Source organism: Paramisgurnus dabryanus, chromosome 1 (assembly GCF_030506205.2).
Source record: "Paramisgurnus dabryanus chromosome 1, PD_genome_1.1, whole genome shotgun sequence".
Classification (NCBI taxonomy): domain Eukaryota; kingdom Metazoa; phylum Chordata; class Actinopteri; order Cypriniformes; family Cobitidae; genus Paramisgurnus; species Paramisgurnus dabryanus.
Window position 1 is genome coordinate 57,681,821 of NC_133337.1, and position 17,081 is coordinate 57,698,901.

The 17,081-nt window shown below is 37.9% G+C and overlaps 2 protein-coding genes across 2 annotated transcripts; one reads left to right on the forward strand and one right to left on the reverse strand.

The window, feature by feature from the left end:
- Window positions 1-49: 49 nt before the first annotated feature.
- Window positions 50-7,712, forward strand: papss2b (3'-phosphoadenosine 5'-phosphosulfate synthase 2b). Its single transcript, XM_065242562.2, has 12 exons — window positions 50-216; window positions 1,401-1,515; window positions 1,595-1,830; window positions 1,927-2,065; window positions 2,455-2,573; window positions 3,450-3,563; window positions 4,150-4,261; window positions 4,482-4,687; window positions 4,798-4,933; window positions 5,281-5,549; window positions 6,086-6,315; window positions 6,616-7,712. Exons 1-12 carry the CDS (start codon window positions 190-192, stop codon window positions 6,755-6,757), a joined length of 1,845 nt encoding a protein of 614 aa, XP_065098634.1. The 5' UTR covers window positions 50-189; the 3' UTR covers window positions 6,758-7,712.
- atad1b (ATPase family AAA domain containing 1b) lies at window positions 7,572-16,128 on the reverse strand. The gene is made up of 10 exons (XM_065242564.2): window positions 16,018-16,128; window positions 15,286-15,473; window positions 15,010-15,108; window positions 14,818-14,938; window positions 14,519-14,719; window positions 10,614-10,720; window positions 10,383-10,472; window positions 10,218-10,268; window positions 10,000-10,130; window positions 7,572-8,611 (listed from the first exon to the last, which is right to left on the reverse strand). The coding sequence occupies exons 1-10, from the start codon at window positions 16,085-16,087 to the stop codon at window positions 8,491-8,493; spliced, it is 1,179 nt and encodes a 392-aa protein (XP_065098636.1). The 5' UTR covers window positions 16,088-16,128; the 3' UTR covers window positions 7,572-8,490.
- Between the last annotated feature and the right edge of the window lie 953 nt (window positions 16,129-17,081).

Here is a 17,081-nt window from a genome sequence, read left to right on the forward strand (position 1 = left end):
TCAGATGTCGTGATTGTGACGTGGGCCAGTGGGCGGCGGTGGAGGAGGAGTTCAGGAAGAGGGCTGACTGAGTGCTACGTGTCCACTGTATCCCAACTTTCACAAACTTTACTTTCATTAACTTTGTGTAAATCTCCAAGGTAACACATCGTAAGAAAACTTCGGCCAGCGTTGTCGCGTTGAGGCATTATGTCCGGGTTAAAAAAGCAAAAGACGGTACGTTTGTACAATTTTCCTTAATCTTTCTTTTGTTTCTTTCTCGTTCAACTGGTCTTTTTAACGTTTCATCTTACACAAACCACATGTCATTAGAGTTTACTAAACAGTACGAGTCATTCGTGTTAAAGGCAATGTCATGCTGAGTATGCAGATCATGCGCTCTATAAAGTCTTGTGTTTTGGTAAAACTTTACATTTAACAGTCAATTAAGAGTTGCTTGCGGATAACAGATCCGCTTAAGTTATGGGGGAATTAAAATAAAGATACAGCGACAGTAAGTTAGCAGCTTTATATCATAAAGTATTTAATAAGGCGGCTCTGAACTGATTCTGATTTTTTTTTAATGATTCGGTGCTGATTCTCTTTTGATTCTGTTCCGTTATGTCGATTCACGTGAACTGATTTAAATACGAGGGACGATGCTTGTGATGAATATTTCAGATTCACCCTTGTCATCACATGAAAAAGTAGCTTCCTCATCCAAGAAAGCAACTTCCAATGTATGGCTGGTGATTTACAATTGAATTTGCCTATGAAAAAACAATCCCATTTAGTCTGTGCCAGAACTAAAACTATTATAGTCTTCTGGTAAATGTATACACACAAATAACACGCATATTTATTCTTATTCGTTAATTTAGATTCTTATGAAGACATTTTTTTCTTTTCCAAGGAGATCGATCCAAAAAATACTAGGTTATATAAATCAAACAGGGATTTCCTGTGTATCCACGGAGCATGGGGGTGCTGAAAAGGGATCGAGAGAGCTAAATGGCCCTGTTTCAGCTTTTGCCGGCTACCTCTTCATGGGCCTATATGAATAGCCCTGTTTGTTTCTTCAGTTCTCTCTTAAAACCCGATCCCTTCCAATACTGATGAGAGAGTCAGACATGTGTACGAGAACAGAATAGTGCAAATCTAACAGCATCAAATAATTAAAAAGGGTGTGTTGACTAATAAAGGGATGCCTGTGGTATCATCCCTCAATCACATCTTTGAGAGTAACATATAAAGTTAATGACATCTATTACGTAATCTGACGTATTATGCCAATGTCCTTTTTCGAAATCATAAGACATGTGTCTCTGGCACACCTTTAGGCTCTGTTCTTCTATGCATACTTTTAATATCTGACATTTATATCCTGTATGTCTACATTTTTATTTTATTTTTTTTATTAGGACCTGTCGAGAGCAACTAATGTTGTTTATCAGGCTCATCATGTTAGCAGAAGCAAACGTGGCCAAGTGGTTGGGACCAGAGGTGGTTTTCGTGGCTGTACTGTCTGGCTAACAGGTAAGAATGCACTTTAGTTATATCGTCAGGAGTGAATTACATGAAAAACGGGTGAACTCATGACAAATTTGTCCTACAGGATTGTCTGGTGCAGGAAAGACCACCATTGGATTTGCTTTGGAGGAATATCTGGTTTCTCATGCTATTCCCTGTTATTCACTTGACGGTGACAATATTCGCCATGGCTTGAACAAGAACCTGGGCTTCACGGCGGCAGACAGGGAAGAGAACATCCGACGTATCGCTGAGGTGGCAAAATTGTTCGCTGATGCAGGACTGGTTTGCATCACAAGTTTTATTTCACCTTACACTAAGGTATAATGACATCCCAAGTTCTTTAATTACATAATGTTTCCAAGACTAGAAACGGGATGAGGTGAGATGTCATTGTTTTACATGTTCTCACAACAGGATCGAAACGAAGCCAGGAAGATCCTTGAGAGCGCAGGTCTGCCTTTCTTTGAGGTTTTTGTAAATGCCCCGCTGGAGTTATGTGAGAGCAGAGATGTGAAAGGACTTTATAAAAAGGCCCGTGCGGGAGAAATTAAAGGTAATTTGATATTGAATCACTCAGTCAGAGTTAAGTTTGTTAAAGGTGGTGTGTGTTACTTTGGTGCCACTGACGTCACTGAATAGAAAGTATATTGACTGTATCCCTCAAACACTCCCTCATCTTTTCTTGGCTGAATAAACAGATAGCCCCAACTTATACTAATGGTTAAGCAATTGCCACGTGTCTTAGATTTTATTTAGTTAATTAAATTAAAAAAGAATGAATTTTAACAGTAAACACAGTTCGTCTTAACCTAAAAATGTAGAATACAAATTGGCAGCCGTATGATTTACATTATAACATAGAAAGGTTTTCTCACAACTAAATAAAATAACTTCTAGATAGTAAATGGAAACATTTTAACTGCTACGTTTTATGTCACACAGGTTTCACAGGAATAGACGCTGAATATGAGAAACCTGAATCTCCTGAGCTTGTGTTAAAGACGGGAGAGCTCACTGTCAATGAGTGTATTCATCAGGTGTTGGAGCTCTTGAAGGAACACGTGAGTCTGTGTTTCATTTCTAGTCCTCAGACAGATCCTTGTGCTTTGCCAGTAGTCATTCCGCTGGTTAAGTCTGAAATCATAGGCCACTGCTTTCGGGTCCAAAAGCTCTATCAGATGCGTTAAAGTGATAGTTCACCAAAAATTAAAATTCTGTCGTTTTTTCACGCTCAAGTTGTTTTAAACCTGTATGTATTTCTTTGTTCTTCTGAGCACAAATTAAAATACTTAAAAAATGTGTAAGCAATCAAACAGATCTGGGGCATCATTCACTTGCATAGTATAGTTTTTTCCTATTATGAAAGTCAATGGTGCCCCAGGTCGTCTTGGTTATAAACATTCTTCAAAATATATTTCTTTGTATTCAGCAGAACAAAAAAAAATTTATACAAGTTTTGAATAACTTGAAGGTAAGTAAATTAAGTAAAAGTAAATAGAATTTTCATTTTTTGGTGAACTATCCCTTTAAGCAAACAACAAACAAGACTAATATACACTCACGGTTTGTTGTAAAACTACAGAAAAAAATACAATCCTAAATACCAAAATCCCAAATGGAAAGAAAGTAATTCATATTTTATTAACCATTGAAATATTGGTTTCCGGGATGGTCTGAGTCTGGAGAATGTAGTGTACGCTGTGATGTTGTAAATTAATAAACAGCACTCATAAACGGCTGTAAAAAAATGTGTAGTATTATTTGAATCGAGTAGAGGCTTGGACCCGAAAAAGACCCCAAATTGCTTGTTAACAATCTTGTCATTTAAATGCAAGACAAATCGCTCTTTTTTTTTTTTGTAAGTCGCTTGGGATAAAGGGTCTGCCTAAAGGCTGAATGTAAATGCCTGAATATAAATGTAAAATCTTTTCTTACAGGATATTGTGCCCACTGGTGTGACTGAGGAAGTGAATGAGCTCTTTGTTCCTGAAAACAAGCTGGACTTAGTACTGAGTGATGCCAATATACTTCCCACTGTAAACATCACAGAGGTAAAGCAGTACTGCTGTGGAAATCAACCGTCTGCATGTTACACCACAGGCATTTCTTCATAGTTCAGTTAACTGAGATTATTATGGCAACGTGTTTTTTAGAAGCTGGGATGGAATTCATCATTTACATTTCTGCCACACTGTCCAAAAAAATAATAATGTCACTTAAAGGGATAGTTTACCTAATATTAACATTTTGTGTCAGTATTTTTACTCACCATTATGTCGTTTGAACCCCCAAGGTCTATTTACATACACCGTGGACCTTTAAAATAATTTATAATAACTAAACCAACAGCAATGTCCACAACAAGAATGTAGAGGAGTAAATGTCTTCAGGACATTGTAAATATATGACAGTCGGGTGGAGTTATTTATTTAACACCTTTTGGGATATTTATTTAAGTTTGATGGTTCCTATGGAAGTGGGCGGTGACCAAAGTGTTTTTTTTTTGTGGGTGAACTGTCCCTTTAAGTAAATATCAGCTTGTAACTTGTCAAAATTGTTAAAAAAACTATAATATTGTAGTTAACCATTTAGTTTATCGACATTGGTTCACACAAAGTTTTGTATGTGCTTCTTTAGCTGGATATGCAGTGGGTGCAGGTTCTAGCTGAAGGATGGGCGACACCTCTGAGAGGTTTCATGAGAGAGAGAGAATTTTTGCAAGTCTTACACTTTGGAAACTTGCTTGATGGTAAGGACATTTCCAAACTATGACCTAAAGAAGAAAGTCCTATCCATTTATCCATTTTTACGTTTTGGGACAGAATCCATAGCCCAGTGGTTCTTAAACTGGCAAGATAGCCCAAGGGGGCCTCAGTTTTATGACACATAAGAGGGACTCCCTGCACAAGGGGACCACTTACCAAAAAGTTTTAAGAACCATTGCCCAAGTAACCGACATACATTTTTAGGAGGGACCATAAACATGTCCGTGCCCATCGTGCTGCCCGTATCCAAGGAAGACAAGGAGAGACTGGACGGCAGTGCAGCTTTTGCCCTGCAGTTCAGAGGTCGCAAAGTGGCAATTATGCGCAACCCTGAATTTTACGAGCATCGCAAGGAAGAGAGATGCGCCAGGCAGTGGGGTACAACATGCCCTAAACATCCGTACATCAAGGTGAATAGACACCTCTCTGTGACACTGCTTTTATTACTGCACATATCTTTGTAGGTTTGATTGCTAGACACAATCAGCTAATTACATGATATCTTATCTGCTTTGTGTAGATGGTAATGGAGGGTGGTGATTGGCTGGCCGGTGGAGACTTGGAAGTGTTTGAGCGTGTATTGTGGAATGATGGTCTCGACCAATATCGTCTCACTCCACGGGAGCTGCGGCAGAAATTTAAGGAAATGAGAGCAGGTAAAAAAATCATTTTTGAAGTCTTTGAAGCATTGCATTAGCAGCGCAGAACTCATGGGTTCGATCCCCAGGAAACACAGATGAATAAAATTTGTAAAGTGAATGCAGTTTGGATAGATCAAGTACTCAAAACTTTTTCAAAGCTGGAACAATGTTGCTTTTATTATAATAAAACCTTCATAAAATGTTATTTCTAAGTTATAAAGCTGTTATAACACTATAATAGATGTTTTGTCCATTATTTGACCTTATGAATTTAGCTATACTTACGGTTATTGTTGACAAGTATTTCTCCACTTGTTAGCCGTTTAGTTTGTTGTGACAACATATATGTCTCTTTCCTCCAGATGCTGTCTTTGCCTTCCAGTTGCGCAATCCTGTGCACAACGGCCATGCGCTCCTGATGCAAGACACCAAACGTCGCCTGCTAGAGCGTGGCTATAAGAACCCCGTGCTGTTGCTTCATCCTCTGGGTGGATGGACGAAAGAGGATGACGTACCTCTTGACTGGCGCATGAAGCAGCATGCTGCTGTCCTGGAGGAAGGGGTTCTGGATCCAGCAAACACAGTTGTGGCCATTTTCCCCTCACCTATGATGTATGCTGGACCTACAGAGGTCAGACTCTTGCTTAACATGTTACACTGAAGTAAATAAGAGGCAGTGTATTTAAAAGAGAGAGAGAGTTCTTAAAAGTGAAGTGCTTATTTATACAAGGACATAAAAGCAGAGGCCCACAAGTCCACATAAATATTAAAAGGTTTTCATCTTGTGAATAAAAAGAATAATAATATAAGAGAAAAATAAGAATTATGCATGCGCTCTGAGCCGCTTTATTTTTTATTTTCTTTGCAATTCTGTTTTGCCAGAATAATGCAAGTTCTGTCTTCTGTAATACGAATAATTTATTAGTAAAACAACCAGTTCTGAATCAACACCTGTGAAATCCCAGCTGAAGTATGTTTTTGTGATTTACTGCTTCTGCATAAAATCATAATGTAAAGACATTCTGTGCAAATATAACCTTGATATCTTTATATTGACGGAGAAAGGTAATGTCAAAGATTGAAATCAATGACTTTTATGCTCCTAATCTCATAACCTACATTTCACAGTGTTACATTTATTTAAAACAACTCAACATGTGTTCACAGGTACAGTGGCATTGTCGGGCCCGGATGATCGCTGGGGCCAACTTCTACATCGTAGGACGGGACCCGGCAGGTATGCCCCATCCAGAAACAAAGCAGGACCTGTATGAGCCCACACACGGTGCGAAGGTGCTGACCATGGCACCAGGCCTCACCTCTCTGGAAATTATTCCCTTCAGAGTTGCTGCATACAATAAAGTTAAAAAGGCCATGGATTTCTATGACAAGGAAAGGTGTGACACTATTTTAATTTTGCTTTTATAATATTGTAGACATAGGGGTGGCTTCCTGGAAAGGGCTTATCTTAATCCCAGACTAAAATGCATGTTTGAGCTGCCTTAAAAACATTTTGTTTTGTCTCAGAATGCATATCAGTAAGGTATGCTTGTAAAAATACTTAAATGTCCTAAAATAATTTAGGCCTTGGATTAATCTAAACCCTGTCTGGGAAAATACCCCATAATGTTTTAATAATCTTGTCTATAAGATGTTGTCACATGCTAATAATATATTTATTTTTTGTTCTTATTCAGACACGATGAATTTGAGTTCATCTCAGGGACCAAAATGCGGAGTCTCGCCCGCAGTGGGGAGAATCCTCCAGATGGTTTCATGGCTCTCAAAGCATGGAAAGTCCTATCTGAGTATTACGGCTCTCTAAAAAAGGACCAGTGAGAAATCTTCACAAGCCTGTGAATTATAGTAAAGTCTATTTAGGATTATAGAATGACGAATTATATATATATATATACTACAAACCTGCAGTATATTAAGACTGTTTAATAAGGCAGTATAAAGATCTTTATTAGACGTACGTACTACACTCTACAAAATGCTGGGATATTTTTAACCCAGCATTGGGTCAAAAAAGGTCAAACGTGTAATTTAACCAATGCTGGGTTGTTTCAACCCAAAATGCTCCCATTGTTGGGTCAAATATATTTTATGGGTTCATTTAACCCTATGGCTTGGTATGTCCCTTTCTGACCCAACGCTGGGTTGAAAAAAAAAACAGTATTTTTTTAGTGTATACTTTTAGATGTTACCTTTATTTATCCATTCCAATTACTTAACAGTATAATGTGGTGTATTTGGTTCCCAGTATCCCATTGTAGATCAAAAATCACATTTGGACCATACAGCGATTGCTGTAGCAAATCTAAATATGCCCTACAGTAACAGGACCAGTATTTATCCTAACTCAACTGGACGTTTCTATTCATGGCTGTGGAGATTATATTTAAAACCTTTTTACATTATAAACAATTTTATAAAAATTGTAAATGTACTGCAAGGAGATCATGGTGACCAGTTAAATGTATGACACAGTTTTACACAAAAGTCTGTATAGAGCATATGTCCATACGCCTTATTGAAAATGTGGTTTTTGAAAGTTCCCAAATGAATGACTTACTGTAAAGAGTAATGTATAAATGTGAATCAGATTTGTGCTGAGCGCATAAACAGTAAACCCTTGATGAATCCAATGTGAAGGAACAAGAGTGTATTTATTGCCTTGACATTTTCTTAACGGACCAACTTCTACCTTTTGTACAAAACTGATTTACACTTGATTTCTTACTTATTATATGGTGAAATGTGCATTCAATAAAATCCATTAAGACACAAACCTATGACCATTTCGTTCTTGTACAATATAAACAAACAATGCTTTAACAGGTTACAATATATTCTGATTTCTGAGGTGAACGTTTCAACTGAACGCAGTACAGTATGAAAATTAGGTTTGAAAACCTAATCATTTTAAATCTCTCTTAACCCCAGAAATAATATGTAATGTGTAAACTGAGGAGCAATGGCTTAGCAATAGCCCAGTATCCTAAATAAAGACTTAATATAAATAATCAGATATTTTAGTGCAACCAAATATAATGCGTGCAAATATTTACACAATGAACCATCACATGTGTTCTGGGCTAAATTCACAATTTATCCGTAAACATCCTAATTAATTCATTTCCTTTAAAATTAAAATCATATTAATAAACACTGCACAAATCAGCCATGTTTGTTACATGCAGCTGGTAATATAAAATCAATTCTTGATTCTGAATGTTTTCGATAAATGGAAAAGTAAACTGTACGGTTGCCTTCACAAGCCTTTATAAACTTTTCACAAGTGGGCAATTTATGGAGCAAACAAAACCACACAACCAATCCCAATAAATAAATCCATATTCATATAGACATAATGGTTGAATGAGGAAAAAATACAGAGTGGGAAATGACAATGCAAAAAGAGATATTAGAGATATGGCTAGAGATAATGGTTTCACCATTTAAGTGAATTCCCCTTGTTTCAACACATGACAAATGATATGCCACAGACAAGACAAAATATGACCTAGATCTATATATATGTTATTTTTAAAAGAGCAGGAGCACATTCAGTCCAGTGGTACATGGATAAATGCCTCTTGTACCCCTGCAGATTTGGACTTCTTCATCTTCTGGATCGCCTTTTGCATGTCGTCTTGCTTGATAGGACGGATGAAATCGTTCTTCGCACTGTCATATTGGATAGAGTAGTACATAAATTAACACACTGTGCTAGATAACATATCTGCTTTATCTTAAAGTCTGTGTAAAGTATTATTAAATGTGTTCTGAGTTTGTTACATCACAGAAAATGTGTTAACAAATTTGAACGTAAAGTAAATAATACAAGTAATCAAAATATGAAAAAAATAAGCAGCATTCTCTGCTCTCAAATGGGAGTCCTTAGTTATGTGCATGGACTGTAAAAGAAATTTGACCTAGTATCCGTGACATCACCTATGGGTTTGTAACAAGCTTTTATGAAGCCAATAGATTGTGGGGCCTGTCATCGCCATCTTGGCAGCGTGTCACTGTGCATCACTCGCAAATAACTGAAAATGGGCAAAAAGGCAGGACGTGGGTAGAGCTGAGGTGCCTGGTTGCTAAAACTACACCCGCCTAACTTGACAGTAGTGACACATCAGTGGGAGTTACCTCTCCCTTAATTATGAAAAACTTTAATACTTAATCTAATTTAAGAGGATGAGTCACAAAAAAAATCACCCCCCACAGTTGTCATGAAAGGCTAAATATAGACCAAAAACACTTTGTACAAGGCTGTAAACGTATTATTTTCTGCTGTTAAGTTGGCCATTTAACATGGGGGATCTAAGAGATCTCTTTTGGAGCCCGTCTCTAGCGGCTAGTCAATGCAGGGCTCCAGACTAACTTTTTTCACTAGGAGCACAGTGGCCCCCAACTGAAAATTTTAGGAGCACAACCAGAAAATTTAGGGGCACATACCGTAAATCAACACGCTAACCAAATATTCACATTTCTACTAAGTAATACACTGTATTACTAATAAATACTTTGATGATAGATGCAGAAAGTACAATGTGCTGTTTTAAATTCAGTGTCACATCACAAAAAAATGTAAAATTCTGTGATACACTCTCAAATTTTGGTGGAAGTCTGGAGCACTGCAATGCATTGCAGTTTAAGTCAATTTACGATAGAGACTGGAAGGTTGCTTCTTGGTTATGTCTTTTGTAATTTGCATGGTCCATGATTAATGTTTATGCTCGTTGTGACAACTAATATTCATTTTCTAATTACTCCAAAACCATCCACCAGCCAAAGTAGCCAGAGCTTATTTTCTGTTTACAGACAGCAATTTCCCACAAAACACATCTTGACAGGTAAACAATTAATAAAGGCTTACCCATTGTGTTTCAGGGTAGGGCAGACATATGGTTTGGAAAATGAATTGATGATATACACACTTATTTTAATTATGATCATTTCAAACAAACGAAGTAACATAATGCAGCTTTAATCTAAGAAAAACAAAGGCACTTCTCTGCTATATGAACAACATGTTCCACTACGCTTGATCCTTTTTTACTAGAGTTTACCTTTCTTCGCTGTTGTGTACAAAGTCACGAACACAAAGCAGTGCTGCATCTCTGCACATCTCCCTTAGGTCACTTCCTGAAAACCCCTCAGTCCCCTTGGCAATTTCACTAAAGTCCACCGCAGGTTCCACCTTCAAATAATGAAAAGTAACTTGTTCAAAACTTTAAATAACTTAATAATCCCTGAGATACTTGTACAATTAAAAAAAATCACTTACGTTCTCATTTTCCAAGATTAGTTTCAGTATAGCTTGTCTCTGCTTGAGATTCTAAATATACACACACAGAGCAAATGCTCAGATTGTTTAATGCTTCAATAATGAAATGAGCTGTAAGAAAAATTACAATTTAATTTCACGTTAACAATACTTTTAATATCTTACCGGTTGATTGATGTGGAATCGTGTCGGCATCCTTCGCAGTATAGCAGAATCAAGATCCTGCGGCCGATTGGTGGCTCCCATTATTATGACCTAAGGGAATACGCTCACAATACTCACTTACTGTATATTAACTAGCAGAGGAACTTGACATAAATCTTTTGTGGCTGATTATAGATGGTCAAACCTCAACAAAAATTATCCAAAAAGTAAAAAACAGATGCCTCGATCTACCTGACAGTTGAAGTCTGTGTCTAGTCCATCCCATAAACTCATGAACTGAGCCTTCATCATGGCTGTGGCCTCATGATCTGAACTTGAACGACTCCTCAAAAAAGAATCTAAGACAAAGTGCAATAAAAGTTACTCTACACTGTCAAAATACTGAACACTGTGTGACCTGAAATGAATGCAATAAGCACACATATTGAAATTGAAAATTAGCCCATTTTACTAAGCCTCAAGCCATCTAATCCTCCTGTATGAGACTTTTTTGTTTCAGCTGAACACAATCAATCAGAGTTATTTTTAACAATATCCTGGCTCTTTCCAGCTTTGTAATGGCATTGAATAGTGCAAGTTTTTTTTTTTTTGGAGCTCATCCATCATCAGAAAAAGGAATCCATACATCAAGCGAGAACCAATTATCGTCTTGTAAACAGGGTTCCCACTCCAAGTCAAATGTAAAATTCCCTGACTTTTCCTTGAGTTCACTGGCTGAACAGCTGAATTTCCATGACCTATGTCTGGAACGCTGTGAGCCTGGATAACGTAGTGTATAAAGTTTATAAAAATGTAGCTAAAATGCATGAAATTAATAAACAGTGCCAATAAACAGCTGTTTAAATTGTAGTTAGTGGAGTCATAGATTTGGAAATGGTATTCCTTAAATGAAAAAATAACAAGTGGATTACATTTTGATAAATGGAAACTAAAATTTAAAGGGACACTCAACTTTTTTTTGAAAATATGCTAATTTTCCAGCTCCCATATTTCCAGCTCATCAGAGAGTATAGTTCCTAGCCATATCTGCCTAGAAAATGGCAACTTTTAATTTTCTGTTGGTCTTAGTCCACAGTGTAGCGAGCCCCTAAGGTGACATTGGAGTAAACAAAATCTAAAGTTTAGTTTCATGTACTCACGTGAAACTTTCATGTGCTCACGCGAAACCTTCATGTGCTCACGCGAAACCTTCATGTGCTCACGCGAAACCTTCATGTGCTCACGCGAAACCTTCATGTGCTCACGCGAAACCTTCATGTGCTCACGTGAAACCTTCATGTGCATTATTTTTTTTAAAGTTTAGTTTCGCGTGCTCACGTGAAGCTATCGCGCGAGCATGTGAAACTATCTCGCACGCACGTAAAAGCGAAAGTTTCACGTGCGCGCGCGATAGTTTCACGCGAGCACGCAAACTAAACTTAGAATTCTGCACCTGAGAGTTTCACGCGAGCACCTGAAAGTTTCACGCGAGCACCTGAAAGTTTCACGCGAGCACCTGAAAGTTTCACGCGAGCACCTGAAAGTTTCACGCGAGCACCTGAAAGTTTCACGCGAGCACCTGAAAGTTTCACGCGAGCACACGAAACTAAACTTTAAAAAAATTCTGCACCTGAGAGTTTCACGCGAGCACCTGAGAGTTTCACGCGAGCACCTGAGAGTTTCACGCGAGCACCTGAGAGTTTCACGCGAGCACCTGAGAGTTTCACGCGAGCACCTGAGAGTTTCACGCGAGCACCTGAGAGTTTCACGCGAGCACCTGAGAGTTTCACGCGAGCACCTGAGAGTTTCACGTGAGCACATGAAACTAAACTTTAGATTTTTTTACTCCAATGTCACCTTAGGGGCTCGGTAATAGTGTAACTACAGAAGAGTCAAGTTTTAAACAGGAAAAATATTGAAAATCCTTGGTTATTTTTGATCGCTTTGCTAAATGGTCTAATCAGATTCAATAGATTATGCTAAGCTATGCTAAAAGTGGTACCGCCAAACCCGGAGATCGGCTGAAACAGTAAAATAAAATGTTTAACTCTAGGTGAGCTGGATAATGAGCATATTTGTTTTTAAAGTGGAGTGTCCATTTAAAGCAATAAACAAAAATGCCTGATATTCCATGACTTGGACAAAAGAATATACATTTCAATGTTTGGAAAAGACCTTTTAAAATTCCATGATATTCCATGATATTCCATGACCCGTGTGAACCCTGCGTACCGACGTGGAGCTGGTGTGTCGCCCTTTTTTATCTAGATGTGGTTACATTTTAATGTGACATGATTGCTAAATACACTCAAAACATCAATTATTTGCTCTCACAAATGTGTTGTTTCATTCAAAAGACATATATTGTTCCACCAGACTCGTATGGATTCCTTTATCTATGAGTATATGAATAATGATGAGCTTTAAATGAAGGACATTATTCAAAGCTAGGAAGAGCCAGGATATTAGAGCAATATGTGTGATATGGCTTTATATGACACTCCTACTCCAGCGATATTGCTTTATTATAACTTCTATGTGTTCAGCTGAAAGAAGAAAGTAATATACACCGATGGCTTGAGGGTGAGTAAAATAAGGGCTAATTTTCAATCTGGGGTGAATTTAATTGAATTTCCTATAATTCACTGATGCATTGATGTTGGTGAAGCTTAAGCAGCCGATCACACCAAACACGTTTTAAATGCTTGGAAATGCGAGGCAGACAGCACTGCCTTTTTCGATTGACTTCAGAAAAGAGCAGTTCACTGCTTTTTTATATTGCTCGGCAATAACCGAGGCACCTGTACTGTCAATCAAATATTAAAGCATGAGCGCTCTTGAAACTTTAGTTTGCAGTTACCTGTCATAAAGTACGTTTACATGCAATCAAATAATCCGTTTGTAATCACAATAATGGCTCAATCGTATTGAAAAGCATTCATGTAAACACCTAAATCAATAAAAATGTCGATCGTATTGAAAAAGGTTGTTTGGACCGATCTGTTTTCCGATCAGCAGGAGAAAAGTACACGTGTAAATGCATGAATCGTAGTATTTTCTTAATGGGATGCAAAAATACCTTGTGCACATGCGCAGACAATTTGTGCTCAAGTTCATGTCTTACATTAACCTCATATTTACGTATCATATAATTCTCATCACAAAAACATGCAATAGCAAGGCAATGGCAGCACGCATTAGGTAAGTAATGGGGTCCCACGAGCTGTGCATTCTGCATTGTTAATGTACAGTGTACTTTTATAACATTGGGATACATAAAGTGATAACATAGCTTTGTGCCATTTGAAAATTGTTTATATCTGAAAACTTCTTAAGAACAACTTTTCCAACTCAGCTTTGTACATTTATCCAGAGATAAAGCGTGAACTCGACGAGAGATACTGTGCGCTGGGTGTCGTTGCCAAGTCCTCTGCTTTTTTTCGAGTTCAGATTTGGCTACTGTCTCTGCGGGTTGTTTGTTTTCTGCCACCTTTCTATGAAAGGATTTCGTTCATTAGTTACTGGTATTTGGGATGTGAATAGTCATTGGGACTAGTTTTGAATGCCCATTGGATAGTTTGATACGCAAAGCTGGCAACCCTGCCTGTGCACTTGCGCAGATGTTCAGTTCCAATTATGCAGAATGTAAATGAACATTTTAATCAGATTGGGTTTAGGGAGCATGTAAACTGTATTGTCGTAACCTTCAATCAGACTAAATTCAATCGGATTGACAAAATTTTGTGCATGTAAACAACATAGCCATATTAGCAGAAACAAGGGCGAATCGAGAGTGAAAGGTGCATAAAGTGCAGTTTCCGATTGTTTCAAACAATTATAAACTTCTGTCACCACAACACAAGCCCCACCTGTCCCCTTATTTAATTGGAAAAATGCAAATGACGTTGGGCACTTTTTTTACTCAGAGTTAATCTTTTCAACTTCAGCCGCTCCTGCAAAAACACGAGCCTTTTGGCATGCATAAACAGCACGCATAACACTCACTGCTAATAGAAAACTATTCATAAAAGGCGCTTCCTGCTGCCATAAACGTGTTCTGTGTAATCCACCCCTAAGGCTTGTCAACTCAAGGCTGGCATGTAAAAAGCATGATGTAAGCAGTAAATGAAAGCATCAAAATCAAAGCATGTACTTACCAATCTCATCAATGAAAATAATAGAGGGCTGTAGTTTGATGGCCAGAGAGAAAACAGCTGCCGCTAGTTTCTGAGACTCTCCATACCACTTATCAGTGAGAGTGGAAGGCTGTAGGTTTATAAAGCGAAACCCCGCCTCTTTTGCGGTCGCTTTGGCTATAAGAGTTTTTCCACATCCTGGAGGTCCATACAGCAACACACCTTGTGAAGTAGAGAAATAATCCACCTCAGAATTAAGTGTCCTGTATGTAACGTAGTGGATAGACATTTTTTGTAAACTTTTGTGTGTCATTCCTTACCTTTGGGTGGCTGAAGAAGTTTAGATCCTTCAAACAAATATCGCTTCTGGACTGGAAGTATAACCGTTTCCTTTAGTTCAGTAATGACTTCATCCAAGCCAGCAATGTCATGCCATGTAATCTGTGGGTAGACACAAATGATTTGCGTGACTTGCAATAACAATTGGTAAAAAGAGTGATGATATTACTCACCTGCATGGTCAATGGATCCACAAGGTGAGCTGCAATGCTCATCTCATATTCAGAAAGCTTGACATTCTGCACTCCAATCTGCCGCATGAGTTTTTCTGCCTATAAGATAAAAGAGATAAAAACTTGATTTTGTTGTTTTAAGCTAAAGCCTTATCTGATGCTATGCTTTGTAAAAACTCAGACTTATGCTGGTTACATAATTCACATATCAACTGGAAAACACTTTAGGTGCTTCTAAATGAGAAAGTGATATCATTAATCAACTATGTGACATACCTGTTTCTGTGCCTCAACCTTCTGTTTTCGTGTTGGATCAATAGCATCAACCATCCACTTTACTGTAAAATAGGTGGCTGCACCAAATATTGTGAGGCGGAAGAGTAAACCTATGACTTCATTCCTGCCCAAAGGGCGGGTAAAACTGTCAACTGGTACCTCTTTCACAACCATCCTCTCGCATTTACCTGTGGAAAGAATAAACAAACAACATCATTGCTATGACCATAATTGTTATTACTACGAAAGGATCTAGGGTGTGGGGTGTGGAAAAGGTTTACAGTTCATTAAAATATTCAGATCAGAATGGAGGAGACACGGGAGTTATGTCAGATCCAGATGAAGCAGCACACTGGACCATTCTTCCAGACTCAGCATGTAAACTTACTGCTTAGCTGGCCGGTTAGACCAGCATAGACATTATTTCTTTAATGTCTACGGGTTAAACTATCTGAACATTTTACAGTCATCTCTTTAAAAACTCCTCTTAATTTAATGACAATATAAAGAACCGGCGTAGTTTGCTTTCATTTTCACTGGAGAGCGCTGCTTAGTTAGCTTTGACCTTCTTCATGTAAATCCATTATCTCAAACAAAACAGCTTATATGAGACACTTTACCGGAGCACATTCAAACGTGTCTTTATTATTAAGTACCTTAAATTATTTTAGAAACACTACATTTTTAGTTCGTAATGCAATTTACAAACCCTGAAACCTGCATGAGACTCACCTCTCTTGTCACACTGCTTTCTTCCTCTTGTGTCGTATATTGACAGTTGGCAAGCTTGCTTCTGGTTCATTACTGCCACCTAGCACCAAAAAGGGTGTACTTGCCAAAAAGTGCTTTGCGTTCTCTTTCTCGTCAACTTTTAAAAATTCACCCTTTGTACATCGCTGCCCTCTACTGGACCGGAACTGCAGAATATAATCATTTGTTAATGCAGAATATGCATCTGAAGGGAACAAAATGAGAAACTAGAGTTGCTTTGAACTACATTTTTGGTTTATTAAACTTTATGTTGCTATTATAAGGAATTAGAAATTCAGATCTTTAAAACAATATTTAAATAAAGTTTTAAGCGAAAAGCATTTACAGGGTTGTATGGGAAGTGTCACAGATGCTGCTTGCTGCAGGTATGCTCACCGGTTTATAATACACAATATTTCTGTAGATGGCGCTGTACAATAAAGATTTATCATTTGAAAAGAGGCTAGAACTTTCCACCTCCGTTCCACCCTAGGGGGCAAAATGCACATACGAGCAAATGATAAAGAACGCATGTAGACATAAGCACTATCTTCTTATAAAACCATTATAAATAACAGTTTAATTTAAATATCTACAACTAAATGTAAACGTGCTAAAGGATGTACTTGTGTCTATACAGTAACTTTTCTGCTTGTGTAAGCATTTCAGTAATTTCCTGCCTTCTGTTGCAGGATGGTCGAGACGCACTGACGAGGGGGTAACTATATGCTTTCTCCACTTATTCGCTAATGCTACCGAAATTATATGTTACCCGTTATCACTCTCTCGTCAGGTTGTGTAAAACCCACAACACCAGCATCTCTGAAAGTAACTGAGAATTACGTAATATCTACATTGCCTGAAATCTGATATAAAATATTGGAAACTTCCCTCGTTTCTGTAGATAGACACGTGACATTGGAACAAAAAGTAGTCCGTGTGTGCTCCGGTTCCGTCCTTGTTCATCCGCGTGCCGTAACGTAACATGACATATTTAATACACTTGTAAGTTTAAGATCATAACAGCACATCACGTGCTGTGTGTA